At 24.7% G+C, this 12,456-nt stretch overlaps 1 protein-coding gene across 1 annotated transcript; it reads right to left on the bottom strand.

Moving 5' to 3' along the window:
• Positions 1-10,471: 10,471 nt before the first annotated feature.
• On the bottom strand, positions 10,472-12,101 carry LOC137812307 (small ribosomal subunit protein uS17). The gene is made up of 6 exons (XM_068614238.2): positions 11,953-12,101; positions 11,835-11,875; positions 11,648-11,748; positions 11,020-11,164; positions 10,850-10,939; positions 10,472-10,764 (listed from the first exon to the last, which is right to left on the bottom strand). The coding sequence occupies exons 1-6, from the start codon at positions 11,962-11,964 to the stop codon at positions 10,674-10,676; spliced, it is 480 nt and encodes a 159-aa protein (XP_068470339.1). The 5' UTR covers positions 11,965-12,101; the 3' UTR covers positions 10,472-10,673.
• Positions 12,102-12,456: the final 355 nt, after the last annotated feature.

Here is a 12,456-nt window from a genome sequence, read left to right on the forward strand (position 1 = left end):
GATATGAGAAAAAGGTGTGTTTTGAAATACGTTTTTGATAAGAATACAAGATATGCATGGATGTTGATGCGTACTTAATTATATATAGATCGGAGTGAAGGTACTAGAATGGCGGTGGTAGAAGGGTATGATCTAATCTGAATTAAGCATGGGAATTTCAACCAATAAATGCATTAAGGGATTAGGACAAGAAAGTCCGTTTGAAAGGTAGCAAGTGTTGTAGTGTGGTCAATTACCTGAGGAAATGGAACTGAGTGCCGCGTGTTTGGCATAGGAAGTTGTTTTAATGCACATTTTGTATGCAACTTCTTATATATTATATATGTGACATCATGAGCATATGCCAAACTGCATGGAAAATTTGCACATTGAGGTGCTGTCACCATGCAATACTGATCATCTTCTGCTGATAAAAAAAAATGCAATACTGATCATCTTCTGCTGATAAAAAAAATGCAATACTGATCATCAACATGATATCAGTTGTTTTTTTATAAGCCCTTCCTTGTGAGACTTGCATCATAGATGATGTAATCCACAACTTATTGTTATCACTTGAGACAATAAAGATGACTTTGACTTGTATTTTGCAAGGGGACAAAATATAACTGGCAAGATATAAGGTATAACATCAAAACACAAAAATATTTATTTTTCTCTTCTAGTATGTTCTTTTCACTAGCTTTTTTTAGATGGTTTTCTTACCATTTCTGTCACTACAACTATGAAAAAAAATTAATTATTATATTTGTAATTGAATTTAGTTGGTTTGGACTTGGTACTATAAACCAACTTATTCTGTGATTTTGTTTGAATTATTAAACAAGCTTGGCCTGAATTGGTTAAAAATTGGAAAATTCGATTAAAAACTAGTTCATATTGGTTGAATGAAAAGTAATTTTATTAAGAAAATTATTTTTTTTCCAAAAAAGAATGTATTTTTTGTTTTCGGGATTTTTTTTTATTTCGAAGTAGAGTATTACTATGTATTATAGAATTTTAAAGCTAAATAATATGATATATTTTTTATGTGTTTTTTGAATGATAAAAACCTATAAAATTATTATTTTTAATTCTTAGGATTATTAAATTATAACATTATATACATCAGTGCATAACAATGTATTATTTGTTATCTCAAATCACTAGTGGAATTTAGTATGTTGATTAATAAAAAATATTATAAGAAGAATATAGAAAATATCTTTAATAGGCACTGAATACAAGATTTTAAGAGTTGTTTTTAATCAATGTAGAAGGGAAATATTACATCATGTGAGAAAAAATTACATAAAAGTACAAGTTCCCAGAAGGGATAAATAATAAAATTTAAAAGTCCTCTCTATATAGCTAAAGGATGCTATTGTGCAACAATTCCAAAGAAACGAATTATTATTATAAAAAATATTAAATAAAAATTAATTTTAGAAAAAAAAATTATTATATTGAATAAATTAAATATTATTTTAAAAAATAAAAAAATTATTGATATTTTAATTAATTTTTATTATTGATAAATAATTTTAAATTGATAATTAATTTTCAATTAAGATTTTAATTATTAATTTTATAATCTAAATAATTTATAGTTAAAATTATGATAATTAATTAAATATTAATTTATAATATATTTATTAATAATAAAAAATAATTTAAATATTACTATTTTTTATTTTTGAAATTAATATTTAATATATTTTAAAAAAATAGTTTTTTTAATAATTTATTAGTTGTTAATGAATAAATTATTTATAGAAAGGTATGTAAAAGTGGTTGATTGGTCCTCCAAGACTAAACTCAACTACAGTTATACACTCATATGAGCATAATAACATCTATCCAACTCATCCAATTTTTCTACTTTTAAAGTTTATATGTTTAACCTAATAAATTAGACTAGATAAACTTTAAAAATATGAATTTTACATAGCATAATTGATTAATAAATATTAAATCATTTTTTATTAAAAGAAATATATGGCTGACTTTATAACCACGCTTTCATTTACATGGATTGTTTGACTTTTATTCTTAATTTTTATCGTATGTTTACTATATTACTATATTTTCACTTTCAAATGTAATTGTAGCATAATCTATATATTCAAAATATTTATTTATTTTATGTTTTAGTTATACAAAATACAAATTTATTTGTATAATACACAAAACTGCAGTACTAAATAATATACGTCTTGTCTTAAACTTATATATTGATAATTTTATTTTATTTTTACCTCTTTGAAGTCTATTTTTAATTTAAATTTCATGTAAAAGTTATCCAAAATGCTACCCAATCTTTCTGATATGAAATTTTATTACCCAGAAAGTAATTCCCTGTTAACACTCTCTGCACAAACTTCATAAATAATTGTACTTTCGATTATCCAACTCAACTTTGTAATTGTTGTAAAAGCTTAACTTTATATATAGAGAATAGAAAGTTTTGAATAAGTAACAAACTGTTAATTTACTATAGATATAACCTAAAATGTAATTAAGACTTTTAATAGTCATGAGAAGGTTTATACTATTATTTAATATAAATTATTTAATTATAAATAATCAGCAGAATCTTACCTAAAATAATGTAATTAAGACTTTTAATAGTCATGAGAAAATGTATACTATTATTTAATTATAAATAATCAACAGTAAAATTATGAATCTTAAAAAAAAGTATGGAGTGTAAAGTGTCTTGTTTCTATTATGCGCGAATGTTGTTTGTCCTGAAATTTCGGTAATATTGGAATATTAATTTGTAAAAAAAATTATATATCTTTATCTATCGCTATATTTATATATATATAGGAAATTTTTATTATAATCATTTTATATGGATATAAATATTTTTTTATTTTACTTTTATTCAATATATTTCATATTAGTACAATTGAGTATTTTGTTATTTTATATGAATTACTTAAAAAATAAAATTATTGTTTAATTTTTTAAATTAATATTAATGTACAGTTTTTATAGGCAAATTAACTTCTCAACTTTTTTCTTAATTTCTTATTTCAAGACAACAACAGGAAGGAAGAAAGAACATACTCTCATTCATTCTCACACCAAATTTCACATATCAAATAACCTTCATTTTCAATCACTTTTTTCACTCTATTTCAAACAACTATATTCTCAAATAAAGTCATTATTCTTTTGTATCTACCATAAAGTTAGTCTTAACCTCCTTAACGTGAATATCATCACACCCTCCGATCACAAAACTACCGATGGAAGAAGAGAAAAAGCTTGAAGAAGAAGAGATACTCAAACTAAAGAAGAAGAAAAAAGAGGTTGTTTAATCAATTCATCATTTTTCTTTTACATTGTTAATAATTTTTTCTTTTCAATTTCAACTCATCCAAAATTATTTTTGTATGTATGTTAAATTTCTATTATCACAAAATATGAGTAAAAGAAAAAAAATGTGAATACACAGCGCAATTGCGTTGTGTTTCCGCTAGTTTATATATAAAAGGGATTCTTCTCTTTAACTGTCATTTTATTTTATTCCCATTTTATTCTTATATTTATATTTTATTTTATTATTTTAAAAATATATGAGGAAAGATATTTGTAATTTTGTGAGAAGTTTTAATTTTATATCTCAAAAGGATAACAAAAGATATAACACCATTTTTAATTATTTTTTTTTTAAATTCAAAACTAAACAAGCAAAGTGAGACTTGTCGAGGAGCGTTGCACAATTGCATCTTTTTCTTTCATCTTCTTTTATCCCATCAAACACCTTTTTGTTTTCTGTTTTCATATTCAAAATTCAAAATACGAGAAGTCGTAGTTTTCTTTAAGAACCACGAAACCAACCAGTAAGTGTTGTTTTTCAATTATAAAGTAGAAGATGAAAATGCAATGTCTGAATTTACTTCTATTTTTTATTCATTTATGCATGTCCTTGGCATTGTATGATAACAATATTGTTATTATTGTGCTAACACAGGTAACGTCACAAAATACATGAAAACAACAATTTAATCAAACTTATAACAAAACTATTAAAGAAAACAAAACAAAAAAGAATAGTAGGATTTTTTTTGAATAAAAAATTGAAAGGAAAAAAAACCTACCTGATAAAAGTGCGTCGGTGAGAGTGAAAGGGGTTAGTCTATGAGACAGAGAGGACTTAGGGAGAAAAGGGGAGGCACGTTAGTTTATGAGCGAAAAGAGTGAGAAAATGGATCAAGAGAAGAAAGAAAAGGGGGTGGTGGTGAGGTGGTGGTGATGGAGGATATGAAGGGGAAGTGGTTGACGGTGATGGTAAATGATATGAACGATTTGACTAAGTCTCTATGCGGGTCTAAGACAAAGAAAAGATAAACATATTTCATTATATTTTCTTCTTTTGTATATAATATTTTTCATGATTAATATTAATGTTGATTGAACCGTTGATGATGAATTTTTTATTATTGCTTAATGGTGTCACATGTGTCATAATGATACAAATAATACATCGTGCTTCTGTTCATGCTAGTGTTTTATAAGTTGTATTAATTTGACTGTTATATTTTAACATCATGTGTCTAAACCTCCTTTAATATTGTTATTAGGATGTTTGATTAAAATTTAATAAAGTAGTTTTTTGTGAGCCGTCTATTATTAACTAAATTTTATATATATATATATATATATATATATATATATAAATAAATAAATAAGATTCTCGTCTCTAACTCTTTTTAGCTATATACATTTTTTTTTCTATTTTACCCTTATATCAATATTTTATTCTATTATTTTATTTTGATTTTTCTATCATTTTATAATTAATATCCGTAGTTATCAATTTTTTAAAATTTAAATAAAATAATTATATAAAATAATTGATAGAGTAGTTACAAAACAGATTTTTTAGGTTTAAATAAAATAATTAAAAAAAGAGTTAATAAGTAGTTATCAAACAATTTTTTTAAATTTAAGTTAAATAATTATTGACAAAGGGGTTGAGAGATAAAACGGTTTTTTTTTAATATGATTGTTTTTATATCTTTTTTTTACACAATTATTTTTTGATTTTATCTTTATATTAATAATATTTCATTTTATTATTTTATTAATAACATTTTTGTCAAATTTCAAGGATATTAAATAAACAATGATTATGAATCTTAAACATGTTAACTAGTTATTAAAGAAGTTATTGGTGAAGTTAGTTTCAGTGGTGAAGTTAGTTTCATTGACAAGTGTGAGATGTTACCAGTGTGAAAAAAAAATAAGGGTAGTTGAATCTATATAAAGGATTGAAAGAGAAAGAAGACAAAAAATAAAAGATTAAAAATACAGGGAGTGAAGAAAATTGTGGAGACTGTAAAGGAAACCGCAATAAGCATTTGTTCATCTGTCTAGGTTGGAGAAGACCAAAGCCACTCTCCATGAGAAGTTTAGTCTCTTATGCATTTCTGGTCATTCTCAATGTTCCGTCTTCAATCAACCACAATTTTTCTTGATAGTGAGTATATGAGTGCACATGATCGAAAGGAAAGAACATGACAACCCAGAAGAAATAAGAGAAGATAAATGATACTTAGATGGAGAAGTGTCAGGCACATCAGCACAATGTTGCCACCAAACAATCTTTCGTCGCTGGATAGGCCCACACCCCATGTACTCGGTGAATATAATTAAATGATAACAATGATTGGGTCTAATAATGTGCATGTTCATTTATCATGATTTGAGCCTGAGCATGAGGAATTTTTAGACGTGCTCTATAAATATTGTACTATTTATTTATTAGAGTAGTTTATTAATCTATTTTTTTTTTCTTTTTTAATTTCATAAAAAAAAGTATCTATTGGAGGGTGATGCTTCATGTTTCAACTTTCTCACTTTTTTCAATTTTATATATTTTATCACAAGTAAACCTTTTTCTTTTTCATATTAATAAACACCTTTTTATTTCTAACTTCTACTATTTTTTCTTTTACAAATTCTAAATAGGGTATCCAATTAACTTCCTACCTTTACTTTTATATGCGTTCTGAAATTTTATATATTTTAATTTTAATTTTAATTCAATACTTATTCAATTTTATGATCTAATTATATAATTATATTGAAACAAATATTAATTTCATCTTATATATTATTGAATTTATCAAGTTGGTCTTATATACTATACAATTATGAGTCAAATAATAATTAAATAACTTCAAGTTCATCCTAACATAACTGGGTATTTGATATAAGATAATAATATATTTAGTTTTTTTAATTTTTTTAAAAGATAAAAGTAAAACGTTGGATTTTTTAAGGAAAACTTTATTACATATTAACAGTACAAGTTGTTAACTTTTATATTAACTAATTTAAAATTTATATAATAATAATTCTTAATTTATTAACAATATAAATTATTTTACATAATAGAAGTAAATTATTAAATAATAATTAAATTTAGAGGAATTATTATCAACGCCAAAAAATAACAAAATTGAAGTCAACTTAACACCAAATAAAAGCATTAAAGTGTTTTTAATTAAAGAAAGCGATAAAAAAATTATCTAAAAAATTACATGAGAAATAAATTTGCATCTATGGGTATTATCTCAATCTGTGTGGACTTTGATGAGAAATATTTGCATACATCAAATATAAGTATATGTATTTTTTAAATAGGGTGCGAAAACATAAATATGTATGTCTATATTCATCTTAAATTATTAAAACATTATTAGTTTATTAAGAAGAAACCTACAAAATTTTATGTTTCACTTTTATTGGTTTTTCTTATTTTTTTTTCATTTAAAGAAACATTATTTATTATATAATTTTCTATTTTTTTAATTATTCGATATCCATTAAATTCACTAATTTTTTAAGTATTTTTTTTTATCTTGTCACAATCTTGATTATGCATTTTATTTTTTCTTTATACTATTTCGTCGAAATAGTATATTTATCTCAAAAAATTAAATATCAATCTTATCACATAATTGAAATCCTACCCAAAACAAGAACAGTTCTTAGAAACTGGGGTGACAGTTTCATAATTGATGGAGTGCACCGACACAGTCATTTGTTGTGACAGACAGCTTCATTCAACCATAGGTTATGTTCCTGTTCCTGCCATATCAATAATGTTTTTGTCTCTCTTTCCAATGCATCACCCATGCAACCATTGAAAGCTCAACTCAAACATTTCCACTTAATCAATTTAACTCACTTTCAAAAGAAATTAAAATTTAACAAACCATAAACTACTTTCATTTATTATTTTATTGGACATTTTTTAATTATTAAAATAATTAAGTTCTATCAAAGTGGTGTCATTTTATTTGTTGATATGATTTTAATGAATTTGAACTGTACCATCTTTCAAAATTCAATTATAACATAATTATAACAAAATTTATCTATTTTGTTAATTATGATATAAAATTACATTACATTGGTAAAAAAAATCTATTTCATTTGCATATCTCAATCTAAATCACAATAACTTATGTTATTGTCATGTGTGTATTCGATGTACGTATATTATCATAGAGAAATAAGAAAGTATAGTTCCTTAAAAAAAAGTTTAATTAATGTTGATAAGTATTAAATAACTTTTGTATGATCCAAACTTTACAAATCCTTTACAACTTTTTCTGACTTTGTTTAATATGTGTATGTTTCTACAGATATATTAAAATCAAACAACTCGAACCTATCAAAACAGTAAATGGTGAATTTGATTGTGTTTAACGGATTTAAATTGAGTTGAGCTTTATTTTTTAATCAAATTGGATATATTTTTGTCTAAAATTAAAAACGATTATCATGTCTACAACCATATATTAGAAAAAACTAAAAATATTAAAACACCTGTTTTTATAATAATTTTTTATACTTCTACTTTTTAATAAAGTTCGAAAAAAAGTTAGTTACCCTTTATCGATAAAAAGAGTCGACATGCTTTAATAAAACTTAATACATTTTTTAAAAAAAAAACTATAGGCACTTAAAGATATTTTTACTTCAAGGTATTTTTTTCTTAGGTAGTGCAATTTTTTTTCAAATATTTTAAAATAATTTTTTTTCAAATATTTTAAAATAATTTTTTTTTCATAAATGAGTAAATTACCGATGTGAAATACGTTTAATGAATACTAAAATCACCAATTTTAGTTAACATCGTATATAAAATATACGTTTTTAATTTTTTAATATATAATAATTTTAATATTCGGATTTAATATTTAAAATTAAAAAATATATATAAGAAATTAGATAAGTTTAATTTATTATTTATAATTATATATATATATATATAATTAAAGAAATTTAGTTTTTCATCAAATATTTTTTTTAACTAAATAAGTTTTTATAAAATAATTTTTTAATTATATACATAGTAAGACTTAATGACGGGTGGTGATTCTAAGGAGTTTCAAGCTTTTCGGTTTTCTTGTGCTCATATTACCGTTGTTTGTTCGGCATATCATTTATAAGTAATAACATTTGTTGATGATATCTATAGTCTGCAATATATTTTGAAGACTTACAAAGTTAAATTTCATCCAGTTTGAAATCAAATTTATTGATCTATTTATATGGAACTTAATTTAATCTAACACTTTCACATGTGCAGTAAGGAATCAAGCAGACCAAGAACTAATCATATATATAATGAAATTGATGAATCACTTTCAAATAAGTTAAACAAATGCTCTTACATGAATAAAAGTTACAGTAGAATAAATTGTCCATGACCAAATCCACCAACATTAGGATTACTTGTTAATGGTTGATCAAGTTTGATACATTCACCTTCTGAAACAAGAAGTTCTGGTCCTGGAGGTATAATATTAATCACTTCATGCTATTGACAATAGTGTAATGTAGACTCTTCGTATTGTTTTTCTGATGACAATTAAAGTTTCCAATTAACCTTCTCCATTTTAATTTTTCGATTAAATTTTTTGTTTTATTTCGAATTTAGGATTTGACCAACATATTTTTTTATTATGAATTAAATTTACTTTAATCCATTTTTTTAAAATAAATATTTTATATTATTTTATACTATTAAAGTATTATGTAATTAATTTTGCTAAGAACTCAAAATATTTTAATGTATTTAATTTTTAATTATATATAATAAAAAATTATTTTCTAAAAATTCAACCATTGATTATATACAATAAAAATATTTTACAATTTTTCCCAAAATATTTAAAAAACACAAATTTATTTAAGTATATATATAGAAAAAAGTTATAAATAATAAATTAAACTTATTTAATTTTCTATTATTTTTAATTTTTTAATTTAAAGTATTAAAAAACGTAGATTAAATTTATTATATATTAAAAAATTAAAAGCTTATATACGATTTTAACTAAAAATAGTATAATACACGAATTTTAGATTTTGATTTTTTTAAAATTTATGTTACTGCATATTGTAAAATTAGAAAATATACAATTTCATATATAATTTTTTTTAAAAAAGTATATACCATAGGCCATTTTAGTATTCTATTTCACAACGTATCTTACATTGATGATTTATCCATTTACGAATTGTTTTGCCCATTTTGAAAAATTCGAAAAAGAATTGCACTACTATATAAAGAAAAAAAAATCCATTATTCAATTACTATATATTCATTTATAATTACTTTAAAAATCATTCCCGAAATTCTTCTTCAGATAAATGGTATAAAATATTTATACCTTTATAACAAAATAAATTATTTATCTCAATTAAATGGTATAAAATATTTATACCTTTATAAAAAAAATAAATTATTTATCTCAATTATTCTTGTTCATTATTTTTTTTAAACAGTTACTTATACTCAAATAATAGCAATTGTCTTTCACTAATTATTGAACTCTAACAATAATTCCCTAATGCTGAGTTTGTTTTGAAGTATGAGAAGAGAGTGTATATTTTGTGTGTTTATTTTAATAATTTTGAGAGTGGAAGAATAGATAGGGCGAAAGTGAAGATCTTTTTTTCATTTTTCACATAAAGAGATTTATTGTGATTGATATAAAAATTATATATTTTACCTGTGTATATATTTCATTATAATATACAAAAATATTATTAGAATAACAAATTTGACAAAATCCAAGCATTTCGAAATTTGTTTTTAATGATAATTGAGAGAATAATGTAACACTAGAAGCAAAATAACCAAATATTTAGCATATGCTTCTTTTATATAACGATTCCAAAGATAAATTTACTAGTTTTCGTGGGCAATATTCACATCATAAATGAACCACAAAAGTGAATATAATGGACCATAGAAGTATTGGGTTTATATGTGCAGTGGGCGAGAAAAAATTTGATGTGCAGAACCATCCTCCTCTGCATATAATATCTTGTTACATTCATGCGGGTGCGGGTGTCAAATATACGATCAAATAAAGAGATTGCTGATCAAATAATCCAATCTTGTTTGACTTAAAAACTGATTTTCTCAATTTAGTTTCCAATGACAAACGCATTTTACCAAAAATAAATGTTTCACATTAATTAGGACAAAAACCTTGATTTCGAGTCTGAACACAATTTCCCCAACTTCAATCCCAAAATAACACTAAAATAAATAGACTGAAAACATGATGAGTCTACATTGCTTAAAAAGTAAAAAACTAGTGATCAAAGGCAGCAGAGTATAACAAAATCATAAAACTGGAAATCAAAGCTCAGATTCCAGTAAATGCTTTCTTTGCACCGCTAGAAGATCCTGCAGGAATCACTTTCAAGACATTGAACCTCACTGTCTTGGAGAGTGGCCTGCATAGGTGGTAGAAATAAACAATCAGACAAATGCATATACCTATAAAAATACCCCAAAACAATTACATTCATAAAATCTTACCTGCATTGTCCAATAATGACATGATCACCTTCCTTCACACGGAAACAAGGTGATATATGAGCAGGAATATTGGAGTGCCTCTTCTCATACCTTAACATAAAAAAAAAAAACAGTTATAATTACATTTCTGCAATCACAAACATACAAAAATAAACATGGCAGGATAATACCTCTGGTACTTCTTAATAAAATGGAGATAATTCCTCCTAACAACAATAGTCCTATTCATCTTAGCACTGTGACATGTTCCTGCTAGGATACGGCCACGAATAGAGACATTGCCAGTGAAGGGGCACTTCTTATCAATATAGGTTCCTGTAATTAATCAAAGAAGTAGAAAATGTTTAAATTACCTATTTAGACAACAGAACTAAACATATCCTTTCATATGAAATAAAAAAGCAAACAGTGATAATGATATGACAAGTGCAATGCCAAGGGTCTTTTTATCAACACAAATTTTGGATGTTCAATTGCATATTATTAAGTTTGGCATATCTAAGAGACTAATCCTTAAATCGTGTACATAAAAATGTTCATATCAGAAAGATCTCTAACGACTTGGACATGAAAGGAATGTTTAAACAACGAATTGGGCATGAAAGGATTGTTTAATCAAAAAGACATTCCAACGTATCTATAATAAAAATGCACCGACTAACAACCAAAAACCTAATTGGGTATACACTTCTATAACATGAAACATCCCATCAAAGGGACGGATTCAGACGAAGTAAATTATAATTCACAAATATTCCATCCGAAATCTAACTTCTACAATAATAAAAAAAAACATACCTTCGATGGCTTCCCTGGGAGTCTTAAAACTAAGACCAATGGATTTCCAAAAACGGTTACCCCCTTTGCCAGGTCTCTTCCCCTTACCAGTTTTCTTTGAACTGGGAAAACCGGAAAAATAAGAAAACTAATCAGCACCAACACATTAACAAACCACTACATTAAAAAAAAAAATATTGTAGCTTACCTGAGGAACACTTTTGGTTGTTTCAGAAACGCCTTCTCGGTCTGCAATACGAGATAAAGAACAAAATCAACAAAAGACCACACAGAAATTGACAAAGCGAAATGGAGAAGAATCCTACTTGTTCAGCCATGGTGGAGGGATTGGACGGAAAATGCTGCAGAGGAGAGCGCTGGAGTCGCCGCACACAAAAACTCTAATCACTCCTCTCACTAGGGTTTCAAGGGTAAACGCTGCGTTTTTAGAGATTTCCAGTTCTGGGCTTTTCATATTGGGCTTGCTTGAGATTGTTTTTGAAAAACAAATTAATTAGTTTCGTTTTAAATATTTTTTAAAAAGGTTAATAAAATAAACTTATTTTGTTCTAACTTTTAAATCAATATATAGTTTCTGGACAATTCCTTCAAAAAATTTAAATTAATATCATGTGAAGGATTATTTAAAAGGATAATTTATTGTTAAATTTGAATTAAGCTGTAATTTCGTATTTCGTGTGTAAAGTTAGATATGCATCTTCAAATCCATAAATTATGGATTACAAGTAGCATTTTTGTGTTTTTATGTTTTTTAAACTGCATACAATTATTTATTATTAAGTTTTATTTCTTTTTAAATAACAAATTTC

This window comes from Phaseolus vulgaris, chromosome 2 (assembly GCF_051622355.1).
Source record: "Phaseolus vulgaris cultivar YP4 chromosome 2, ASM5162235v1, whole genome shotgun sequence".
NCBI lineage: Eukaryota > Viridiplantae > Streptophyta > Magnoliopsida > Fabales > Fabaceae > Phaseolus > Phaseolus vulgaris.